Below are 24,977 nucleotides of genomic sequence, written 5' to 3' on the forward strand. Positions count from 1 at the left end.
ACTTTTCAGTGAAAAGTTTCGTCATGAAGTCAAGAAAAATGCTGCATATAGTACATTGCAATTGAATCGTTGTCATCAAATTCAGTTATTTCCTGAAAAATAACTTAGAATTTCTTTGCAAACTCAAAGGTGTAAACAAAGTTAATTTCACGTACGTATGCAACCGTAAATACACTTCCTGTTTGTGCCCATGTAAAACCGCCCTCTATAAGTGGTAAAAAAATTAAAAATTGCGAATAGTTTAACAATGTTTACACCACAGTGGGTATGTACATGTTCAAGCATTATTTGAGACCACTTTTTTAGTTTTATATTTGTAAGAAATTTTCGATTTTCTAAAATTCCACAGATTCATTTGACGCGGTTTCTAATTCTTTTGACGTATTTCTGTGTTAGTTTAACCAAAAAGGTTTTAGACCTTTTATGACCTAAAAACTGCTGAAAACAGGATATTGAACTATGCATATTGCAACCTTAACCTTTATGAAACGTGCATATCCACCCAATTTTCTGATTTATCGCTTTCCAAGTCGTGTTATAAAGAGTATGATAAAATGTTGAGAATGCTGATAGAAGAATTATTAAGTACCTATAAATATAGGTACTTAATAATATAATTGCATGATATTAATGTATTTTTGGCTTAAATTTAAACTCACTTTTCTATTAGAGACCAAATTTACTATTGTTTATAAACAAAATATTTTCCAAATCATAACAAATTGATTGCGTCACAGTAATTGCCTTGCATATGCAAAAATTAGCTCCTTAGACAGTAGTACTCTATGTGCCATCTCATTGACTTTAACCATGGTTACTCCGTTCAGTCGTAAGCTACTCTCATTCCTTCTCCTCCTCCTCCTTCTCTTCGGTAAAACACGTCAAGCCATAGATATGGAAACTTTACACTCTTTAGGCATCAGTGACAACTTCTACGTTAGTGACATAGTTGTGCATTTCAGTAAGGTATTTCTAGCACTTCCAAGAACCGTGTGCAACAACAATATAACTCACCCTACATTAGTGGAAGTTCCTTGGAGAACGGAGTTTAATGTAATATTGAAAAGCAGGTATTGAGACGTCTAATTATTATCAAATAAACTGAGTCTAAAAGAAAACGATTTAGAATGAAGCACATAGAAAATCAAGTCTGGGCCAATTGTGAGCACTTGCAGAACGCAATTTCGTTAGCAAAAGAGGGATCAAAGTCGAAATTATGGGTGTTGGATCAGGGGAATGAATTTTGTACTCCCAAATTAATGGCCTATTCATTAATTCACAATAGTCTCCTAGATAATGGGGTAATAGAGATAGAAAATGTGCCACAGAGAGTATTGAGCACTGTGGTGGTGGAGGATGGCAATAAACTAGGAGAGCACAGGGCATTTGTTGCCTCTGCTGGTGATAACTCAATTTTAGTGTGCTATTTAAGTGACCTAAAGTGTTCACAAATGGGGATTTTCGAGGAAAGCAATATTCTCAGGCCCATAAATGCAAACTTTCTGAGTATATCTAAGAGTGAATCAATAATGTATTTAACTGGGAGCAATTCTGTTGAGGTGTTTGCTTTGGATTTAGACCAAATTTCTTATGAGAATTTTGACGAAGTAAGAACGAATTCTCAAGAAGAGAGGAGGGTATTACTACATACAAGAGGTTTTTTTATTTTGTAGAATAATTCAAGTCTGAAAGTTCAATTTGTGGGAGAGAAACTTGGGCCGTCAAGTGCTTTGGAGGTCGATATTAAAAACGGCCTTATTTACTATCTTACTAGAGATTTTGCGGTTGTCAGATGGAATATCGATGAGTAAGTTTATAAAAAGTGTGCCTAAAATACTTTTTAAAGAAAGTTTAAGTAGTAAACTCATGCGAGCAGAAAATCACGATGTTTTGGCACAGTCTTTCACAAAAATGCCGTATGTTTCGAGGATATTTACAGACCCACAGGGTGGGGTTTTCGCTCTTGTAAATCCATTTAGTCCTCAAGAGTGTGAGAAGATGAATTGGGAGGAGAAAAGTTCAGAGCAACTAGAAAGGGTGGTGCAAATCGTGAAGTACCATTGGGTGTTGGATAGATTCACCCAATATTTTTGAATATAATAAATGATCGTATACGAAAAATTTCGTTTATTTATAAAATAACAATTATACCTACATATAAAATAAGTCAATAAAATAAATACCTCAATATATCTCAAAACTTAATAATTTTATTGGGCTTTTTCACCGTTTCAAAAGTGAATTTTTTATTCTGAGAGACACCCAGGTCATCTGGGTTACCATTGTCCATTGTCCCAATACTTAAACTACTTTGTAACTGCATTTGTTGCGTCTGGAATTTAGGACAGTCCTTCTTTAGATGAGTTACATCCCCACAAACCTTACAGGCACCTTAAAATTGAAACAAGAACTGAAAAAAGCAATTCCTGGGAGCATAGAGATTAGGAATTAGGTGAATTAAAAAAAAGTGACATTTGGTATATAATTTTTTTTTGCCACAGTTGATGGTTGTTCTAAAAACTATAACTTACCCCCTTTTGGATACAGTCCTCTTTGGTTATCTGGACACTGTCTAGCAATATGTCCTTGTTCCTTGCATATGAAACATGAAGCAAATTTGTAATCCATGCCTCTCACCACTTTACATTCAAAGTGTGTATGCTCAGTAGATCCACATTTAAAGCAAATTCCTGTACCTGTAGTATGAATGACTTGATCTTTGTTAAGTTCTGGACATTCTGATAGATTGTGGCCAGATTTCCTACATTTGAAACAAACCTAAGAAAAAGAAATTGATATTAGAGGTTTTAAATTCAACAAAACTTTTTACACTTACATTTTTCTTTTCTCTTGCAAAAGCCTTTTCTGCCCTGCGCCTTTCTAATTTTAAAGAAGCATTAATTTCACTTCTTGGCAAGCCCTTGCTAATCATCTCCTTCCGCAGATTCCTCAATTTGTTTGCATCTTCCTTCTTCACTGGGAATCCATCAACATAATCAATTTCCACATTTTTGCCATTAATAAACAAAGTCTCTGCTTTCAGTTTCTTCCTATGGTGTTGTTTATTATCTCGAGGTTTGCCTTCTTTCTTTTGCTGCTGTTGTTGCATATTTTTCCTTGGTTGCTTGTTTTGAAATGGTTTTTTCTCTTCACTATTTTCTGATATGCTGTCAGTTTGGTTACATAATGCATTTCCATTAGGAGTGTTGTTGTTGTTCTTTAATGCAGCTTTGTCTTGCCTTACCTTCCTCCTTCTCTCAACCTGTCTAATTTGTTTTTCTTTTTTCTTTTGAATCTTCTTTAATGCCTCCTCACCAAGAGTCTCTTCTGTTTTAATGATCAAATCAGTCTTATGTTTGAGCTTTTTCTTTTCTTTTTGCTTCTTACATCTCTCCAGTTTTTTCTCTATTTGCAGATTTATATTTGCATCACTTTCACCTGTTTGTAGGTCATCAGACTCTGCTTCAACTTTATCAATTTCTTGATTTTTTACGTTGCTTTTTAATTTTTTTTTCTTCTCACTCTGTTTCTTGAACCTTTTCTGTTTCTTCTCGATGAGTCTTTGCTCCCTCTCACTCAAAAGCTTTTTACTTACAGCTTCTTTGTTAATTATAAGTTGTAATTTTTGTTTCTTTACTTTCTTAACAACAATCTCCTTTGGTTCTTCTTTTGTGCCTGCTACCTCAGGAGGCTCATCATCACTTTCACTTTTAGCTATGTTTAGAGGATGTTTTTGACTATGTTCTTGCTTATCTAAAACTTTATCTATTTTTGCTTTCAAGGCTACATATTCTTCATTATCAGATTCACCTGAATCGGACTCGAGGGACATTTTGGGCTTTTTATTATTGGTATTCTTTTGAGTAGTAGCGGGTTTTTTATCTACATTGTTTGCTTGTGGGAAATTAGCCCATACAACATTTTTATGCTCCTCCTCCTCTTTTTCCTGTAGGAAGGCTTTATAAGAAGCTTGTCTCCTCTTCATAGCCTCTTCACGCTGTTTCTTGTCTTCCAATTCATTATTTTTATTGAGGAGGTCCTGTTTCATTTCACTCCAAGATGTGGCTGGTTCTGGAAGTTTTTCGTTGGAAGATTTTGAACCTTTAGCTCTTGCAAATCGGGTCATTTTGTGTTTTTTTCGTAGTACACTAATTGTCACAATGCTATCAAATGTTTATGAAATACAAATAAACAAAATAATTTAAAAAACTCCCACGTTTTATTCTCTGAATTTAACTAAACCATCTCATAACTTTAAGTTAATATGTGAGGTTAAGTTATGCAGTATGCACGTGTGTATTTGTCTAGTTGCCCAACGTTATCTGGTTATGCGTAATTTTGTTCTGAATCTATAAATGTGGCACCATCGCTAGCCCTACTGTCAAGTATCAGTTTTCCTGATGTTTTTATTTTGGATTATGTTTTCGTTTAATTGAATTGAATTGAAAAAATAAAAGATTAATTTTGAAAGAAAGTTTGAATTTGAGATTTTTAACTTTACACAGAAAAAAATACAGTGAATATAAGGTAGAAGACTTCCAAATTGAAAGTCGCATGTGCTTTATCACTACCTTTTTTCTAAAAGTTTTCTTTTTAGAGAAAGGACACTAATGAAACAGACCCATTACGCATCTGCAGTAAATATATATAGGGTCACTTTGTTCGAAAATAAGGAATTTTGTACAATTCTCTGTTTTCTTATTTGCACGTAAACGCTAAAAATTTCAAACTTAAATTGATTTCCGAGTTGTACGTATGTCAAGTGGCTATGACTTGTCACAACCATTGATTGACAGTTGAACTTTAATCTGTCTTTTTCATAGCGTCCGCCATCTTGAAAACTTTAATGTTTATTACGTAAATCTTTTTAAATTAAAATTGTCAAATAAACATACAAAAACAAGGTAAATTGCCATTTCTGGGCAAAAATCGCAACATACGAAATCATCGTGTTATTATTTCACTCTATTTTTAATTCTACTTACGCACTCAACTCGTTCCTCACCTTCTAACCTATAAACATATTTTTACGTTTTTTTCTTTTTCAAGATGTTGCGGAGCGCCGTGGTGCCAGCCAAAGAAGCACTAAACACCCCCACTTTGTTAAGAACACTCTCGGGAAATTTTGCGAACGTGCAAATCCAAAAGAAAGATCACTCAACAACTCCTGCAAATGAACAATCGAGCCAGCCTGCAACTGCTTCCAGTTCAGATGTGACTGATCAAAAGCCTAAGCCATACTCTCCTTTTCAGAATACAAATAATATGGCTGAATATGCCTTGGCCAGGCTAGATGATTTGTTGAATTGGGGCAGGAAAGGTTCTCTGTGGCCAATGACTTTTGGATTGGCTTGCTGTGCTGTAGAGATGATGCATATAGCTGCCCCTCGATATGATATGGACAGGTAAAGGTTGTTTTCTTTATTATTTATGAATCCAAAGAATTATAAGATTGCTCTTAGGTTTGGAGTGGTGTTTCGAGCTTCACCACGTCAAGCAGACTGTATGATTGTAGCTGGAACTTTAACTAACAAAATGGCTCCTGCTTTAAGGAAAGTTTATGATCAGATGCCTGAGCCCAGATGGGTAATTTCTATGGGTAGTTGTGCTAATGGGGGAGGATATTACCATTATTCATATTCAGTAGTAAGGTAGGCTATTTAAATCCTTTGTTCAAGGGGTGCTTCAAGAATTTTTGCATTTTCAGAGGCTGTGATAGAATTGTCCCTGTAGACATTTATGTACCTGGATGTCCACCCACCGCTGAGGCATTGTTATATGGTATCCTGCAGTTGCAGAAAAAGATTAAGAGATATAATACAATTCAAATGTGGTATAGGAAGTAAAGGATATTAAAAGGAATCAGTAGCAAATTTGAGCAGCAATTGTGTAAATAAGTTTGTTTGTGAAGTCATTAATCTCCAGCCACATTAGGGGAACACCACATTGATTATTTAATTATAATTAAGTAAATATAAACATATTAAAAAATCCCGACTTTAATGTTTCTTTGGCAGTATTGTGATTGCACTTGACAAATGAAATATACACCCATAAAAACTTCACTCAGTGTAATGATATCCAAAAAATCTGGTAACTATACATATGTTTAAAACGAGCTGGACACTCCATAGAATATACAATTAGGCTGCCTATCCATGTTGAATGAGAATCAGTTAGAAAACTATATTTTCACTCAAATTTTGGTTTTGAAAAATTAGTGGCACGCATGACAATATTGACCAAAAAAAAAATGAACATTTGGTGCTCTGATTTCAACAAGATTTGGTTCCGCAGTAGCAGTAGGATACAGTAGTAATATGTCGCAGTCAAATCTATCGAACAACTTCGAAAAAATACCATGGACTATACATCATGAAAATTTTTGAACCAAAAAATCAAAGTTACCCCTTTCGAGTTTTGACCACGGCATATCAATGCTGTATCATATGGCTACCGCGGAACCAAATCTCGTTGAAATTGAAACAACTTAATTTTCACTTATTTTTTTGGTCAAAATTGTAATGTACGCCACCGATTTTTCAAAGGCAAATTTTATCAATTAAAAACTTTGTGTATAAAATTTTTCGTAAAAAATTCGCATTGCACATGAGCTAATCATTCCTTTTCAAGGAACCTATTAGGCTATAATTTAGCCCAAATTTTTTATGAATTTTTAGATCTAGTGAGAGCGAAGCAAATTTTTTGGACGCAAATATTTATATACATTTCTATGAGCACACAGTACGTCATTTTGTAGGCACACTGGACAAAGGACTGTAAAAATGGATCAAGTAAAAATAAATTCTTGACTAAATGTTTCTATTATCATAGAAACAATATTTATTTATATTACATCACCGCGATTCATACACGAATCGTACACATAAAAAATTGTATTTCTCTAACAAACACTTAAGGAGCACAGTATAATTTTTTATCTATATATTTTTTCTTAAAAAGGCGGGAGTATTTACATGCGTTTACACTTCGTATTAACATAAAAATGGCCGCCTTTCAACAAAAAAAACTTGGAACTTTATAGTACAATCTATCCTACAATTTTTGTATACTAATTAAATGGAGTTCCACGTTCGTTTTGATGGGGGGCAGGCCTATTAAGACCAAGGCCAAAGAAAATTTAAAAAATACGAAAATTAAAGTGACTCATGCTTCGTATTAAAGCTTTGATAGTATGGTACACTCTCTATTCACCTGCCAGGTTAATTTGACTAGAAGTTTTTAGTAACGTTCTATAAGGGGCTGCTTGGGCACCCTTGGCAGTTGTAAATAAATCACACGAGTCACTCGAATTTAACTGATAAAGGTTTTAATGGCACCTTAAAAAACATTTAATTTAACCAAAGAAATTTCGTGTTAAAGAGGCCTTGGGGATTTACAGAACCGCTAGTTGCTTAAAATACGTCACAACAGTAGGACATTTTTGAGTATTTCTTAATATTTCGTGCTTTACGTGTCGCGAGGGGCCTTCGTACAAATATTATGTTTTATATATATTGGTCCACAATTTTGATAGTAACACAACGATTTAAAACCGTCTTTGATTTTTTCCTAAAAGGTTCTTTATTAGAGGTTTTTGGATATCTCTAGTTAAGTTGAGATTTAATTAAATGCTTTGGTTTTGGGTTTAATTTGAAAGTTTTTTGGTCCTCCCCAGGGTATTTATCCCATTTAAACATAACCTAAAACTAAAAATCACCATATTTACCCGAGCGACAAGTAAACCATTTCGAATTTTTTATTAATTAAATCTCTTCGTTTTGGCTTGTTTAAACAAATGCACATTTACTGTTTTCTCACTCTACGAAAAACAAAATTATTGGCGATGTAAGTTAATTATTATAATTACGTACGGCTTGTAAAAATTATCGTTAAAGATGATCAATCATCAGTCTTAATAAATAAATTACCTAAACAAATATATACAAATAAATTAAAATCAATAAGCGACGTAAGGTATTTTACATCTTACTATTACAGGTCATTTTTTTCCCACAAAAGCTGTTACATACACTATTTACATGACGTTTTATGTATAATTTTTTAGGCAACACGACGCTAGCTGAAAGACGAAATGACGAATTTTCATTTTGGACGAAAAGTTACCGCGTTGTAAGTCGCTAAACGATTAATCTCATTATTTAAACTCAACGTCCAAAATTTCCTAATATTAATGCACATTACGAAAGTAGAAACGATTTCACAAAAGTAGCTTCGGTTGGCGGTAATAGGGCTGTTTATGGGGAGTATCGTTAGATTGATTAAGAGACAATTATTATGTGATCAAAGGAAGTTTTTATAAGACACAAATCAGAGGAGGTGCGTTAAAATAGATTTTTGTTCATATTCCGTGAGAATCTGCTTTATTTATTCTATATTCTTTTTGCAACAAGTCTATTTATACAAGGAACTTGTTTTTCCCATTGTTCCATTATTCGACCGCTGCTGATTTATTTACCCTCTACCATGATCCCGTCAAGTGCACGCACGGAAAGTCTTTAAACCTGTTTAGTATATTCATAGGAGCTATTTGGGAGACGTATGAATATTCTGAAAAATACGTTTTTATTACAGCCGGCTGTTCTTTAGGATTTAGATTTAGGTCATGATTAATAAATTTGCCTATAGGTAATTTAGAATCAGGATATTCTGACGTGGATGTACATTTGAGTAGGTGCTTTACTTCATCTAATTGTTTTAATTCATTTTATTAGTCGTTCTAGAATTACTATTTTCATTTTTGATATATATTTTTGGAATACGAATACGAGTGTAAATGAATTTAAAAAAAGTGTCCTGTGTAGAGTAACAGCTATTTAAGGATGCATCGAGAACATTTGTACAGCTTCTGAATCTACCAGAAAAAATTCGACATATTTGCCAAAAACAACCTTTTAATCGTAATATAAACCTCCCCAGCACACAACCCCTTTTAACCCAAATTTAATATTTACACATGGGTCAGATAGAATGACACCATCTACTGCTTTATCATCTAAAAATAATGAACACAAAAGATATCGTCACGTATGCACCTACGTCTGAAAATGATGAAGTTTGCTTGCAAGAACAAATTCATCCTTCCCCTCGTAATCTTGAGCGGGGTGGCTACGAAAAGTTTTAAATCGCTAAACCTGCAATCACTTAGTGTTAAAGGGACATTCTAAAAATTTTGTACTTTTCTGTCTGTGCAAATATCGGCACTCCTCGCATCAACCCCTTGGGTGGTAAGTGACAAATACATTCAAGTATTAATTGCATCGCGCCTAAATACATTTTCAAAAATATGTCTAAGGAAACCGCGCTATACAAAGAATGTTCCTTTTTGATTACCGATTGAGATCATTGGCATTGATCCTGTTAGTAAAATTCGAATTTTACTAACAACGATCAGCCGCGTTAAACGACAAAAACGAGTTTTCCGCTAAAAAATCGAACACACACATGTCTCCAACCATTTGACGCTTCTACCAAAACTAAGAGCCGTTTTATCAATGATCAAATGTCACTGTTGCTCACTGATAAATCGCGCCTATATAAGTGAAGCTCTCCAGCGTAGCTTTGTTACACGTTAGAACCGCGCTTATTTGGACGATTTGTTTCAACTCTCTTTATTCTCCTTCAGGGCGTCGCGCTCTTTTGGCCATCTGTCGAGGTTTCATACCTCCTTCAGTAGTTGTAAATCGAATCGTCAAGTATATTATTTTTCTTCTCTAAAAGCTCTATACACGGTTTGGGAATTACGGATTAATCGACTAGGGGGCTGTGTTGTCGTCCGTTCGCTATCGCGGTTCCTCTTTCTTGTGCAGCTCGTTAGGAGGAGTAGCGCTCATTTTGTGCACTGAGGGCGGTGGCCCGGGGCCTCCTCTCGGATGCAGTAGCGAAGGATCTTTTGACCTAAGAGAAATTATAATTATTTGTATGTTAACGGCGCTAATGGCGTTTATGCGGTACGGGGAACCAGACGGTGCTCGTAACGTATCTTCCACTCTTAAGATTAAATTAGTATAATTAAGAACATTATAGTCACTCACCTAAGTTGAGAATGGTGAGCAGTAGGAGCACCATACTGTCCATAGTAACTAGCCGCAACTGCTGCCCTTTCATCCAGCTGTCTCATCGTCTGTTCCATCAACGGATTGTATCCATAACGATAAAAAGCTTCAGGGGCCATGGTTGTCGGCGGTAGCCAATGAGTCGCATGAGGAGGCGGATAATGGGATTGAAGAGGGTGCGCCATCATCCTCGCCCTGTCTAACGAAGAGGGCGGGGGCGGTTGCAATGAACTGTGATGTCGCATATACGGGTGGTATCTGCAAGAAGACTGTCGATAATTTTTATCAATTCAAAAATGGAGATTGAATTCTTGCCTGGGGTCAGCTCTGCCAAGCAAATCTTCTTCCTTGACAATTGCACGAGGCTCCTCTTTGACTCGGATGTCGTTAATTTCCGGCTGTCCATTCCTAAGAGGAGATCTGTCCCGGATCACCGGAGTGGGTATGGTGGGTTTGGCCGACTCGGCCGCTGCCGCTAATCTCTGCTGGTGCATCATAATTTCTCGTTCCCGTTCTCGTCTCTCGTTTTCTCGTCGCTCGATTTCTCTCCGCTCCTTTTCACGACGCTCCCTTTCACGCTGTTCTTGTTGTTGCTATAAGAAATGAATCATGTTATTGAAGGCTTATGCAAATTAAAGCTATAAAAAAAATGTTGACACAAATCTAGTCAAAGTTGGTTTGTGAAGTGCCCAGAACAAACAAAATTACACACAACAAACAAAACTGAAAATACAACATGCTGGAAAAAAGGAAAAACGGTGTAACACTTGCAGAGGGTGATTTTTCTGTCGAGAAACTATCATTTTACGCAATTGTCAAAAATAGTTTGCATCTTACCTGTTCTAATCGCCTCTGTTTCTCCTCCCTATCCCTCCTCTCGCGTTCCTCGCGTTCCCTCCTCAGCCTTTCCCTCTCCCTCTCCTCCCGCTCGCGCGCCTCTCTTTCGCGCTGCTCCATCACCGGGTCGGGCTTTAACGCCCACGGTGCAGGGCCGGGGGGAAGACCTGCATATTTCGAGAAATCAGCAAAATTGTCCTTAACGGGGTACGAGGGGCGAATACCGGGTAGAGTAGGCGGGAGCGGATTGACTGCCGGAGGGAAGCCAGGAATGGCCCGTTGCATTGAACGCCACGGGTCGTGGTGTAACGGACCCAGGCCCAAAGCAGCTTCTCTAGAAGCTGCGAAGGGTCCCATTGAAAATGGTGAAGGGGCACTGCCTAGGGGAGCTGCTGCGTATCGAGTGAACGGTGACATTGATGATGTGGTGGAAAATGGTGATTTTCCTGCAAAGCGAAAGTTATGTTGATATTCCAATTGATCATATTGCGTGAGAGATACTTGGATGGTTATGACAACCCCACTTAGAGCTACTGTACCAACGTACAAGCAAGTTTATTATATTTTACTTCTACACGCTTACCTAAATGTCCAGGTGGTGCTGCAAACAAGCTTCCAGGATGATGAGGGGGTTGTTCGAACCCGACAGGTCGATGAGCGCTCAGAGCCGAAGGAGGATACGGCGTCAATTCTGGAGGTCTTTGGTGAAGTCCTGGCGAAAACAGATGAGAAGGAGCCCTGAGCAGATCAGCGGTACTATGCATCCCTGGTTTGGGGGTGATGCCCGTTAAGCTACCCTTGGCATCGCCCGACTTCTGCTGGTGATGGTAAATTTCCCACGCCACTCGTACGTGCATCGCGTTCCATTTGCCGCTTTTCTGGAAAAGTTGAAAAAATTAAATTGATTTACATACTTTTTTAAGCTCTAGTTTGGTTCAGTATCTATCTCTTCATTCAAATCAATGCATAATCGAAATTTTCTGGCAAAGTTGAATTTTACGAAAGTTGGATATCAACGCAGCTGCATTAATTAGTTTTCCAGGGAAAAGTGAGCCCAAAAAAGCGAGGTTAATAGCACTTTTCTTGAAGATAAAGTTAAGAAATTAAAAAGTAAAATAATGAGACATTCAATTTTCAGAAGAAAAATTTAACGACTCAATACACTTCCGCTACTAACTCGAATTTTAATTAGTTTTTAGCAAATTGCAAGTTAAAAAAATCGATATATTCTACTTTCTAAAATGCCCTGAAAACTTCGTAATTTCATTCTGTAGGTTCACTATAATCTTATGTGAATTTCCATGAGAGAAAGGCCTTCTAGAATAATACGGGTGTTAAAATTGAACATGCACGCACTTACTTGTAAGCCAGAAGATTTAACTGGTAGACTTTAAGCAAACATTACGCAGTCTTTTCCTTTTAAACAAGTGACTCATAAATGTACTTCAAATATGCAACATTCTAATAATAATTATTATTATTACGGAACAAGTATTTTCAATATTTAACATTCTCAAGCAGACGCTACAAGTTTAGCAATTTGAGGAATTCTAGATGAAAGGAATGTTGCAATTTGCATTTTACGACGAATAAATTGTGTCGCAGCGACGTTTCTAGAATATTCCTTAAAGTACTTGCATTCTTTATAATTGCGCCCATTGTCGAAGTGAAATATAAATTAAGTCGTCTTTTGTGTGATCCATTCAGAGATCCCTTAAGTTTATACTAACTTCTTTGTTCCTTATGCCACATTAAAGCTCTCAATTCTGTGCTAAGGTCGAAAAAGAAGGTGACATTTTTATTTCGCTTATGAGTCGCTTTAAAACCTAACAAAACTGATTATGTCACACTTTTCACTCAATTATTTGCAACGCGTTTTTTTATATTTAATGGCTTTTTCACCGGCCGTCCCCGAGCAATGTGAAGGTATGCCTAAGCTTGAGTCATCAAATAACAGGCATACTTTTATAGTGACAACACATAAAAATAAAAAACACCCACGCACACATATAAATAAATATATACATTGTTGTACAAAAGTGAACCGCCATACGTTAACCATGAATTCTACGTCGAAAAATAACCCTAGTTTACTATACATATAGACTAAGATCCAAAGATGTTTCGTTACAGAAATACAGGGTGTTGAAATAAAATTTTAAAAACTTAAAAACTCGAGTATCTTCAAAATCGTTTTCTGTGCCATTTTTGTAGACCTGTTAGTTTTATTAATTATTTAAAAATAAATGTTTATTTTAACATGGATTTGAAGTTTTCTAGCCCGTAAAATAATTCGTTATGAGAATACTTTCTTGGCACTGTAATGCGGTGCATAACAATAGTATTTATTTTTTTCCTCAAAAACCGTGCGTCCTATGATAAAATGGCAAGTAAGCTATTTCCTTCAGAATGGAACAAAGAATTAAACGAAATAATTTATTTATGGAAAAATCAGTGGCGTTGCTCTACACGCGCCACTGGCAGAATATACGGCTTACGTTTCTATCGACACCACTCAAATTTGATTAAAATATCTAAATGTTTTTAATGTTATGTTAATGCTTTTGGGTTTTCTTATGTTATTTCAGCATCCTGTATTTCTATAACGAAACATCTTTGGACCATAGTCTATGTAGCAAACTAGGGTTATTTTTCGACGTGGAATTCATAGTTAACGCATGGCAGTTTACTTTTGGGACACCCTATACGCATATATTTAATTTGTGTGCATTTGTGCATTGATATGTACAGGGTGCCAAAGAGCAAAATGGAATAAATCCAATATCTGCATATTTCGACATATGTATATGAAAAAAGTACCGAAATACGTCAACGCTAAATTCTGAAATTACATCCTACAACGTAAAAATTTCATCGTTGAATTCAACCCCCTTGCGTGACAGTTGCAACCCAATGCAATTTTTAAATTGGAAGTATGGATTTGTGATATTTCATTTTAAAGGTCTTTTCATTCTCTGTTCAAAGCGGCTATGATTTTATACTATATTGCAAAGAATAATAGAAAGAAAATAAATTCACTTAATTGACGAAATTATCTACAACAAACTAAAAACTTAATAACTAATGCCATTTCGTTATTAACAATGTAATAAAATAACAAAACAAATCAATCTCAATCTACTAGAAGATGTTTAAAAATGCATGCCTCGAACTCCTTGGCAGTATCTTAATTGTAAATAAAAATGTCTTCTAACGTTAATCAACATCTGAGGCGTAACCGATCTAATCGCAAACGTTGTTTTTCTTTTTAAGTCAGTTAGATCGCGTGGTTTAGTTTTGTACACCACACTCTTCACATATTCCCATAAGGAAAAATTAATGGACGCAGATCAGGTGGTCGTGCTGGCGATTCAAGCGATCCTTGTCTCTCTATCCACCGGTTTGGAAAAGTTAAGTCGGTGCACCGCTGGACATTTATATGGGTAATATGGTAGTGCTCCATTTTGCTGGAACTTTATCACATTAGCTTGAACTTCTGGGTTCACCTGATCGAGATATAAGTTTGCCAATGTTGGTACATTATTTTGGAGTAGTACTAAATAATTATCTCCATTTAAGTTTCCATTAATTAAGAAACGACCGATGATATGGTTTCCGATTATCTCTATCTAAACTTTAACCTTTGTGGGGTTTTGTGTGTGTAATTATCTTATCCAGTGAGGATTGCCTTCAAACCAGAAAACATAACATTTTCTTGTTGGATAACATCGTTCTTTAACCTTTGCATTCTTTGTTCACAATAATACGTTCTCTTTCTATTAAAATCGTGTACGTGGAGTTCCTTAGTTGGTACCGCTTTATAGGGATGCATTTTATTTTCTTTCAATACGCGAAGAATCAAAGTATGACTAACGTTGAAATCTAAAGTTGATTGTCGACTAGAATTATGAGGGTTTTTTATAAAATTAACATTACATCTAATTTGGTGTTGTTATTCATTGCATTTGAAGGTTCTTTTTTTACCTGTCGTACAAGCCCACGTTCACGAAACTGCTTTTCAACTTTACTAATTGTACATTAATTAATGTTAAATAATTTAATACTATAGAAAAATGTCTACAGACACTAAATAAATGCAAAAAAATTACCCAATAAAATGATTTTTGTTTTTTAATGTATTATTTGTTTAATTTTATCATTAGAATTTAAGAGGTTCGAAGCATGCATTGTAAACATCTCGTAATAGATTGAGATTAGTTTGTTTTGTTATTTTATCATATTATCAATAATAAAATGGTATTAATTATTATGTTTTTGGTTTGTTGTAGAAAATTTCGTCTATTACATGAATTTTTTTCTCATGGTTCTTTTTAATAAAGTATAAAACCATAACAATTGTTAATAGAGAATGAAAAGACCTTTCAAATGAGATATCATAAACCCATACTTTCAATTTAAAAATTTGGGGGTTGTAACTGTCACGCAACGGGGGTTGAATTTAAGAATGAAATTTTTATGTTGCAGGATGTAATTTCAGAATCTGGAATTGACATGTTCCAGTATTTTTTTCATATATGTTGAAATACGCAGATGTTGAATTTATTCCATTTGGCTGTTCCATGTTGTATACAGAGAATTTCAAATTTCACCCTCACCATTGGGATTTCGGAAACTAGAACATATACAAAGAAGTTTAAATGGGGGCAAAATTGCGTTACTTAGCGCTTGACCAAAAGCTGTTTTCAAAATTTAAACTTTCCGTGTACTTCTGAAAATATCTGAAAAAAAACTAAAAATTGGAGATTTTGTTCTTATTTTTTTAGCGTTATTTGACAAGGAAGTCCAAAACCACAAGCACATTTTCATTGCCACCTTTTCTCAACAACACGATGACGTTTTCAGATTTGCCATCCGACGTTACGTCTTTCAGCTGCCATCATCAACTTTATTTTCTCTTATGGGTGTCACATTAGATTTTTCAACAGAAAAACTATCGGATGACAAATTTGAGAGCGTCATCGTATAGTGGAAAAAAAGTGACAACAAAAATGTGCCTGTGGCTTTAACCTTCTTTGTCAAATAACGCTAAAAAAATAAGAACAAAATCTCCAACTTTTAGTTTTTTTCGGATATTTTCAAAAGTACACGGAAAGTTTAAATTTTGAAAACGGCATTTGGTCAAGCGCCAAATTACACAGTTTTGCCTCCATTTAAACTACTTCGTACCTCCTGCAGTTTCCGAAATTCCAATGGTGGGGATGGAATTTGAAATGCCCCGTATACATATGTATGTATTTTGTTTAGTACTATTAACTCCTATTGCTATTTCAGATTCCTAAAGACAATGGATTTTTCCCGCATCAAACTAATTACGTAATTAGCCTTACCTTCAACATTTGAACAAATTAATACACTAGACATACAAGACAATGTGCGACTGTTATTATAATTAGTGTAAACAAACGTTACATACCATTAGTTTGGGCTTTGTGGGATCTTGAGCTGTCAGCGACTGTGAAAACAGAGAAAAAGCGAATTAGGGAGGGAAGCAAGCATTAAACGCACAATAACGATGATCCAGTGAATCAGAAACATGCAGCAACATTTGACGAAACACTATTCAGAGACAAACCCAAATCGAATACAAATATAGATTTTCAGTTCATTTAATTCAGTGTTACAGATATGAATTTTTCTGAAAGAACCAGTCAGAGAACGAACATTTGGTTTTTCAATGTAAGAACTATTATCACTATCACACTTACTCAAACGTCAATCTATTAATGTAGTAACATGCTTTCAAAAAATGCATCTTGGCAATTATGGAAAAAACGACTACATAACGTTTTCCAAATCCTCAATGGATTCAAAGCGACGCCTTCTGAAAAGTTTTTTGAGTTTTGGAAAGAGTTAACGGCTGCGAAGGCGAAAACGGGACTGCAAGTTGGACGTGATGATTCACCAAAGCCATGATTCAGTAGCTCAAGGACAATACCTTTTTTTAGAGAGGGGGGGGGGGGGGGGATAAACTATGTGAAATTGATCCTGATCAACTGGTTTTTAATCAATCGAGAATCGATATTCAATTATAGTCAATCGATCCGATGGGTTAAAAATCAGCTGATAGTGATCAATCCAATATGTATACGTGCGTTTCCGAAAATCCTTCCCTATTGATTACGTCTTAAACCACACGTTACACAGTCTTTTCCCGCGTATGACCGTCTCAAATCCTTTTTTGAGCCATTGAAGACATTTTCCTTCATTGCAGTCCCTTTTGGCATATACTGTCAGTTAAGCGAATCCCCTCTGCGTCCTAGAAAACTGGGGCCATCAATTTTCCCGCAGAAAATTGCCTTTTTGCCTTCTTGGGTGGAAAGAGCCTTTGTGAACCATCGTGCATGGTTCATAGAGGCGCTCTTCCATCCACATTGCCTGAATCCTTCTTTCGGAGAAACGGTGTGATATGAATCCAAATCTCTTCCCCACTTAAAGTTATATAGAAAAAATGTTTGTTTTCATGGATTTCGCTTCTGTAAATTGACATTAAAGTAGCAAATTGTAAGCGATTGGAACTTCAGAGAGAGACTATAAAACATCACAAAAGCTTTAAATAACAAAATTGTCCCAATAGCACATTATTTTATAACTAGATAGATAACATAAAAAAAAACTCCCCTGACAGTATAAATATAAATTTTCTTTTTCCTGAAATTCGTCATTTATGGTCCCTGGGAATAAAGGAAAAGCCATAAACGTTTTTCGTTGTTCACAATCAAAATCTGTTTACATTTTCCGTGTAAACGTATATTGTAGAGAACCTGTCAGAACTAGTTGAACTCTTTAAAGAGGCTTAACTTTTTTTATCACCCGGTATAAACATTTTTATGACTAAATTTATATTTTCCTTCATGTTTTATGAAAAAATGTATCTTGGTACAAGTCTCTACGGACATTCTTTCTTGAGATATTTGAAGTTTAAAGTTCGTTGCTTATGTTGGAAAATAACTTTAAAGTACATATTTAGTGGTAAAATTGAAACTAAAAAAATCAAAACATTCAATTAATCTTCAATTCTTATTATAATTTTTTTTATCTTCTTGTTTTTATTTGACTATAGCTATTTTTTATTATGCATAATATTTTGCTGTACTGTAGGACTGTGTACTTTAAAATTATTTTTCAAGACATACAGCCAACTTTAAACTTCAAATATCTCAAGAAGAAATGCCCGTAGGGATTTGTACTAAGGAGCATGTCTTTTAAATATATAGGAAAACATAAATTTAGTCATAAATAAATTTTATACCGGGCGATAAAAAAGTTATACTCTTTTAAAGAGAATTCATTTAGCGCTGACAGCAAGGAAGACAAGGTGCATCGAAAATGTAAAGGGATCTTGATTTCTTGCCTCTAAAAGCCTCTCGCTGCGACATTTTTAGTCACGAAGTACCATTACAAATGAAGTAATAATTTTTTGACCTTTTTTTAATTTTCGCTTTGACGTCCTGTATTTTGAAAACCGTCCAGTTTTTGAGTAAGGTATACTAGGTTTTATTGTCATGTTTTCGCCTCAGAAATCTATGGTAAAATTTTGTATGGATCTTTTAGAGACATCCTATATATGAAAAAAAGAACTTCTAAACATACATCATGTTGTTAAGAAAAAATAATGATATTGAAGTATTAACTAATTCTGTAGATAAAGACGCTTTAGATTTCAATTTGCTGTTTAATATTCGATTTGGGTAATTACCTACAAGAAAGCGTTGTTTCACATACAAGGTGGCTATCAATGAATATTTAAAAAAATCATATAAATATAAGTCTGGAAATGGTTCAATATCAAGATACAGAGCGTTGAAGTTTACTCCTAGACCATTCTTAGAATTAATCAGGTATTTAGTTCAAATTTGAAATGTCTATTAGCCTTAAGGGTACAGTTTACAAGGTGACAATAGTTACTTTTTGTATATCTTTATTGATTTTCAGCAGTAACCGACCAGAATTATCGTTTATATCCTTAAAAATCAAAAGTTAGAATGATTTTCAGTCAAACTAATAGAAATTTAACTGTTGTGTTGCCTTTTATAAGCAGTCCAATTTTAAATTTTTATGTAAAAGAATGACAAGGTGTACCTACTTTCTGTTGTCACCCGGTATAACAAATACATATATGTATGTTTTATGCAAGTTAAAACGTCAAAACAAAAGAATAGATTTTTCTGGTTTTTGCCCTCTATGAGGTTTCTAAGTTCTTCATTACTTTCTTACATATTCCAAGTATCCACCCTGTTATACAGTAACGTACAACATACGTATATTATAAGAACAAACCAGCTATTAAGGTGATCACAACATTTCATGCCGTATTATCCTCCACCTTCAACAAACACACTTACCTTGGGCTGAAAAGTGGGTAGATGGGTCGGGGGCACGAAAGGAGTGGGTCCACTCGTTAACCCTGGATGTCCGATCAATCCCGGACTATATCCGGGATATCCTGGCACTCCTAGACCTTGACGGTAAAATGGGGAATCTACGCCACCCAATTTGGGAATATCTTTAAACTGCAAAAGAAAAAACATAAGAGAGGAACTGAGAAAGTGTATGACAATTGGTGTTGGTTTTGTTTGATGAAAGGCAGACAAAAGGAATCTTAAAAAAATATATATATTTCAACATTTACTGTGATTTTCAAAATAAAGTTGTACAATTTTTTGGCGTCCATAAAACTGAAATCGAACTTTTCAAATTCAAATATAGGAAATTGACTTTAATTTAAAAAAGTAGCAAATAATACTGTTAGTTCAAGAAAACTAAATCCAGAATAACTATTTATACACTTGCAAATTTGCTAGCAAAAATGCCGTGTATTCCTATGAAAATATTGCAAACAGGGATAGTTTTAGTTATTATTTTCAAAGTTTTATACTCACACTGCTCTGCGCTCGTCTAGCCAGCCTGTCCATGGGTGATAGAGGCTGAATTTAAAGAAAAATCTTGTAAAAAACAATGATATTTACACGCAAATTTGCCTAGCAACTTTACAAGATCAAATACAATTAGATCAAAATATTGTTTATTTAATCAGAAGATAATACTCTACCTCTATTGGGGGAGGCATAGCTTCATACAACATAACATAAGCATTTTGTGCTAGACTTTTTGCTTCTAAACTGCTTTATAAAATTACTTTCCATTTGGATTGTTGTTGAAGAAAAAGATTCGGCTCAAAGTAAACTTTAAAAAATAATAATAGCAAATGATGGACATATTTTTACTTTATATAATACAATGAATGAGCTACAAAGACAAGTTCTTTTCTTTAATTATGTTAAATAACTAAATATTTTTTATTTTTCAAATTAAGAAATATTTAAAAATTTCCGTTATAAATCAAAGTGGGAAGGCTTTCGCGGCCGGTCAAATTATATTCTAAAATGTTTTCGAGGCTCCGAAGCCATACACTCTTCAGGTACATTTTCCTATTACTTACTGCACAAAATTATACATTTTCCGTCTACTTACCAACTGTGGAGAATACAACGCAGACGCTCCGGGAGGTGGCAAAAGCGATGTCGTGTGTTGATGCACGTGCGTATGATGGTGCTGATGCTGGTGCATCTCAGTGCGCAGATACGGCGGCGGAGCCAATGCTCTATCTTGCGACGCCAAGAAGCGACTGTCCAATTCTCTGCGCAGCATATCGGCCTGATCTGGAAACGAATGTTTCTCTTAGGAAACATTGCGAAAGAAATTGTTAGTAAACGCTCTTAAAAGCATTAAAAAAGAACGGAGCTGTGCACTAGGGACTTACTCGTCTGAAACAAACTTTCTGCCGAGAAAGGGTTCGGGTTGGTGGCAGTGGGCGCGGCTGAGGCCAGAGGACTAGCTGTTGACACTGGGGGTGGCGCCAAAGGCGGCGGCGCGAAGAGTGGCGGAGCCCCGGGAGATGAGTAGGCTCCACTATGGTGGCTTGGTGCAGGTCGAGGGGGAGCAGGGCTGCTAATTATAAACCATTAAGAAAGGGTGATTCGAAAGTGGATAAAGTAAGCTACCTCAGCCTCGTTAAGGGGGCGGCTGGCGCCACTGTGGTCGGCGTCGTGGCCCACGGTTTTGCCAGCGTCGGCTGCGCCACCGTGGGCGCGGCCGTAAGACTAGAAGAAACAGCTGTGGCCGGCGGCGTCGTGTGGCTTTGTACCGGTGTCGACGTCCTGACGCTGCTTTTGCTTAATGAGGTCACGCTACTACAATTAAGAACAAATTTACATAAATTACACCAACTGACTCAAATACTTTTTTTAGTTTTCCAGCATCTTCAGCTGTAGTTACAGATCATTCGTATATTGACGGAGTAGCTAAATCATCTATAATTACAGCTGAAGGTACTAGGAAACCTAATTGATATGACAAAACACAACCCCAATTATAATTTTTCTTCACTTTCCAGTTTGTTCACAAATTGGCTTACATTTTTTGGGAATTTTAGGTAACTCTCAATATTTACTTTGTAAACAAATTAAACACCTTTAACATCAAAATAACCCACCTGTAACTCTCTCGCTCCCTAGTGGGACCTTCTGCCCCCCTCGGGCTCATCGCGACTTTAGGGGTGGCGGGTCGTTTCGAGGGCGGCTGATGCTCCAAGGGCAAGTGTTGTTGCAAGGCATTAGAACTCGGAGGTTGCTGGCTGCCAACAAGAGGAGGCAGCACCGTCGCCGAATGATTGGCAGTTACCAGAGGTTGCGCCTGAGTGACACTAGGGGGCGTCGGCTGCGCAGGCAACGCGCTGGCTACCGACGTCGACGAGGGAGGAGTGGGGTAGGGGACGGCACCCGGATAGGCAGGCGTGGAAGTGTAAGCATACGGAGTATACAAGGGCTGAAAACGGTTTCCATTGTAATTTTTTAATCATATTTTTTCTCCACATACTTGATAAGAGTGGTGGTACTGTCCAGGACTAGGAGCCACAGCGGCGTTAGCAGACGTCGCGACGGCAGGACTATCCATTCTTCCATGCGCATGTGCCGCAGGGTCTAAGCCCGCCGTCGGATGGTGGTGGGCAGCAGGAGCTGCCACCGGGGGTGGCACCGGGGCTGTCGTGGGCGGCATTGAAGACGGTGGTGGCTGTTGCGGGGCCACGACAGCCGGAGGTCCGCATGCCAACTGGGTTGGAGGTGGTTTATCTGTGAAAAAACAACTTTAAGTAATATATGCATATTTCCGTGTAATGTAATGCGAGGAAAGGAAAATGAGCATCAATTATGAGTGTAGACATAAAATTACCTGCACGAGGTCTGACGAAAAAATTCTCATTACACAGTTGCTCGTAAATTACGGTTATTACGAAACGACTTTCAATACTTTAATTGCATGTTTTCATCGTTTTAATTGCCCGGATAAATAACTTGTATCGAGTCCGTTTATTTTATACGATTAAAAAGCGACTCGTATTAGCTGTTTACATTGTATTCTTTGCTAAGTAAAATCAGTCATTTCATCCATTACTATAATAATATTATAACTTCCATTACGCAACATGACGACCTTTTTCCGAACAAAAGCAAACGGGAGATCGAACGATAGAAAAACAATACGGTTAACGATATTCCGGGTACAACAAAGAGGGCAATCGCTGCCAGTCGTATAACATATGAATACATAATGGCGTTTTATTGACCTGATAAATCAATGTAAACGACCACTGCACCCATATTCGAAAACTTATTACTGATCCGAGTGTGGGTTGCGGAGATAAACAAGCGAAATGAGATGCCCGTTGTGGCTTGTGTCAGTTCTCGTTGCGGTTTATCTGGGCGTTGTTATTGGGGCCTCGTTGAAGTTTCATTTGTAAACTATCTAATAGATTGTGTGGGGTAGTCCGACTAAATAATCAAGGGAATTATGGCAGGGAAAATTGGAATATAGTGCTTCGGAGAGTGCTTAATTAAACTTGTTTGACCAATGGAAACTGAGAATGCAAGCACTTGGGAACAAATTCTCTATACACTTTGAAATTGGTTTGACAGATTCCCAAAGAATTTTGATGAGATGTAGGGATTAGCATGAACTTTCTATATATCATCAAATTGTTTAGAGGGAAATGGATACTCAAGGTGTCGAACTTTAATCATCCACCCTGTATATCTATTCAAATATTACTAAGTACAAACATCTAAATTTAAAATATAACAAACCGATGACTTCTATTTTATGAAAACTCTGAACGACCTTTAATTTGTTACATTCTGTTCGTTATGCTATTTCGGCCAAGGTCGCAAGATCGCACTGCTCATTTGTCACCGAAAAACATCAAGCTGACTCCAAACAATCCTCAGATTCCGACATTTTCGAGGTTGGAATATGATACCTATTAATTATGCGACATTCTTAATGTGACTAATTTTTCATACAATGTTGAGTGAAATATCGTTATGAATTGCCAAAACGCTTGGCAAATTAATGCAGTACATATTTGCATGTTCAGAAACACCCTGTATAACTCAAACTAATTTCGTTGAAATTTGTGAAACCATTTTTCAGTCTCGTATAAGGTATCTCACTCAATTCCTAATCAATGTGGATCTATTTTTTTCTTATTTTCATCATCTACTTTTATGAGTTGTACCCGCTGCTTAGAAAGGTCGAGGTTTGGAGATTCAAATTCCGCGTAGGTCAGCAGTCAACTTCGAAACGCGCTATGTAATAAAATTTTTCCTTATTTTCAAATCGATTGACTTTCTGGAAAGCTCTGCAGCGCTTGCTGTTCTCTGAATGCGACCAATGTCCAGCAGTTGCCATGAATCGATATAAGGACCCTTTTTATGTCGTGCTCATGTTCAGGATAGACGTAATCAAATTTTTGAAGGTAGAATACTCCACAAGCATAAGGTCAAAAGAACATTGACGTGTGTGTAGCAGAGTTGATTTGGCAGCTACTTTGACAGTATTCCTATGAGTATTCTCTTTATTAAGACAGAATTTGGCACTTGGGACAAATTTTTACATCTAAAGAGAAGAACATTCTCAGAAAACGACGTCAAAATGACGAGTATTTGCTGATTTAATCAATGGATAGATTATGAGGATAGCTCCAGAAGTATCCAACCTGACATATACATGGCGATTTTTTTGTAAAAAATTTGCCTATATTACAAAGACATGACCTTAAAAAGCTCATGTCTAAATTGTGTTTGTTTTGGAGCCGTTTTTAGTGAACGCTTTTAGAGATGTTGTGAACGTGGAAAGAATTGATCATCGATTCGTGATTCAATAATTTCATTTGAAAGGTCTTAGTCCATCCGACATTAAAGCGGAGTTAAATTCTACTCCGGGGGAATCTGGTCCTTCGTTAACAACTGTAAAATGTTGGGTAGCAGAGTTTAAACGCGGTGACAAGAGTTGTCAAGACGAATTCCGCAGTGGTCGACCCAATGAAATGGCCACTCCAGAAATTGTGGTCAAAATTCACAAAACTGTACCGAAAGACCATCAGCTGAAATTGCGAGAGTTAACAGAAATGGTGAGCATTTCAAAAAGTACTGTACATCGCATTTTGGCCGAACACTTGGATGTGAGAAAGCTGGGAGTAAGATGAGTGCCACGACTACTCATAATTGACCAAAAATAGCGCAGTCAGGATGTTTCAAAAGATTGTTTGGCAAAGTGTGCAGCAATAAAGCCGAATTTTGCGTCAATTGATAACCATGGATGAAAAATGGCCCCATCATTTCGCACCTGAGACGAGAGAGCAGTCAAAACAATGGATTGCAAGAGGAGAATCGGTTCCAAAGAAGGTGAAAACCGTTCCACCGGCAGGAAAGATGATGGCGTCAGTTTTTTGGGATGCACAAGGGATCATTTTTATTGTCTATCTCCTTAAAGGGAAAACAATAAACTGAGAATATTATACAAATTTATTGCAGCATTTGAGCCGGCATTTGGCGAAAAAAGTCTTGCTGCATCAAGACAATGCACCAGTCTACACTTTCATCATTACAATGATCAAAATCAATTAACTTAATTTCGAACTTTTTCCTCATCCACCCTATTCGCCAGACTTAACGCCCTCAGATTATTTTCTAATTCCAAACATGAAAA

General features: G+C 36.4%; 5 protein-coding genes across 9 annotated transcripts in view; 2 read left to right on the forward strand and 3 right to left on the reverse strand.

The window, feature by feature from the left end:
- The first annotated feature begins 800 nt into the window (after nt 1-800).
- On the forward strand, nt 801-2,100 carry LOC136416904 (uncharacterized). Its single transcript, XM_066402335.1, has 4 exons — nt 801-1,070; nt 1,127-1,607; nt 1,674-1,807; nt 1,860-2,100. Exons 1-4 carry the CDS (start codon nt 811-813, stop codon nt 2,092-2,094), a joined length of 1,110 nt encoding a protein of 369 aa, XP_066258432.1. The 5' UTR covers nt 801-810; the 3' UTR covers nt 2,095-2,100.
- Nucleotides 2,101-2,112: 12 nt separating this feature from the next.
- Nucleotides 2,113-4,126, reverse strand: LOC136416885 (DNA ligase 1-like). Its single transcript, XM_066402301.1, has 3 exons — nt 2,837-4,126; nt 2,532-2,778; nt 2,113-2,391 (listed from the first exon to the last, which is right to left on the reverse strand). Exons 1-3 carry the CDS (start codon nt 4,124-4,126, stop codon nt 2,195-2,197), a joined length of 1,734 nt encoding a protein of 577 aa, XP_066258398.1. The 3' UTR covers nt 2,113-2,194.
- A 659-nt stretch (nt 4,127-4,785) lies between these two features.
- Nucleotides 4,786-5,934, forward strand: LOC136416932 (NADH-quinone oxidoreductase subunit B 2-like). The gene is made up of 4 exons (XM_066402377.1): nt 4,786-4,904; nt 5,050-5,405; nt 5,463-5,651; nt 5,708-5,934. The coding sequence occupies exons 2-4, from the start codon at nt 5,050-5,052 to the stop codon at nt 5,844-5,846; spliced, it is 684 nt and encodes a 227-aa protein (XP_066258474.1). The 5' UTR covers nt 4,786-4,904; the 3' UTR covers nt 5,847-5,934.
- An 871-nt stretch (nt 5,935-6,805) lies between these two features.
- LOC136416918 (uncharacterized) lies at nt 6,806-10,321 on the reverse strand. Its single transcript, XM_066402358.1, has 2 exons — nt 10,056-10,321; nt 6,806-9,918 (listed from the first exon to the last, which is right to left on the reverse strand). Exons 1-2 carry the CDS (start codon nt 10,319-10,321, stop codon nt 9,804-9,806), a joined length of 381 nt encoding a protein of 126 aa, XP_066258455.1. The 3' UTR covers nt 6,806-9,803.
- Nucleotides 10,322-10,366: 45 nt separating this feature from the next.
- The window catches only part of LOC136416874 (autism susceptibility gene 2 protein homolog), a 100,354-nt gene continuing 85,743 nt past the window's right edge, over nt 10,367-24,977 (reverse strand). Inside the window, exons 7-18 of one of the 5 annotated variants that reach the window (XM_066402281.1) lie at nt 21,810-22,063; nt 21,427-21,758; nt 20,936-21,124; nt 20,695-20,879; nt 20,406-20,611; nt 19,814-19,858; nt 19,277-19,444; nt 16,348-16,386; nt 11,497-11,791; nt 11,138-11,359; nt 10,914-11,080; nt 10,367-10,669 (exon numbers count right to left, since the gene is read on the reverse strand). In XM_066402281.1, the coding sequence (XP_066258378.1) occupies nt 10,367-10,669; nt 10,914-11,080; nt 11,138-11,359; nt 11,497-11,791; nt 16,348-16,386; nt 19,277-19,444; nt 19,814-19,858; nt 20,406-20,611; nt 20,695-20,879; nt 20,936-21,124; nt 21,427-21,758; nt 21,810-22,063 (2,405 nt within the window). Of the gene's footprint in view, nt 10,670-10,913; nt 11,360-11,496; nt 11,792-16,347; nt 16,387-19,276; nt 19,445-19,813; nt 19,859-20,405; nt 20,612-20,694; nt 20,883-20,935; nt 21,125-21,426; nt 21,759-21,809; nt 22,064-24,977 lie in introns of all 5 variants that reach the window. The other 4 variants (XM_066402277.1, XM_066402280.1, XM_066402278.1 and 1 more) reach the window with 4 other exon arrangements.

This window comes from Euwallacea similis, chromosome 25 (genome assembly GCF_039881205.1).
Source record: "Euwallacea similis isolate ESF13 chromosome 25, ESF131.1, whole genome shotgun sequence".
Classification (NCBI taxonomy): Eukaryota; Metazoa; Arthropoda; class Insecta; order Coleoptera; family Curculionidae; genus Euwallacea; species Euwallacea similis.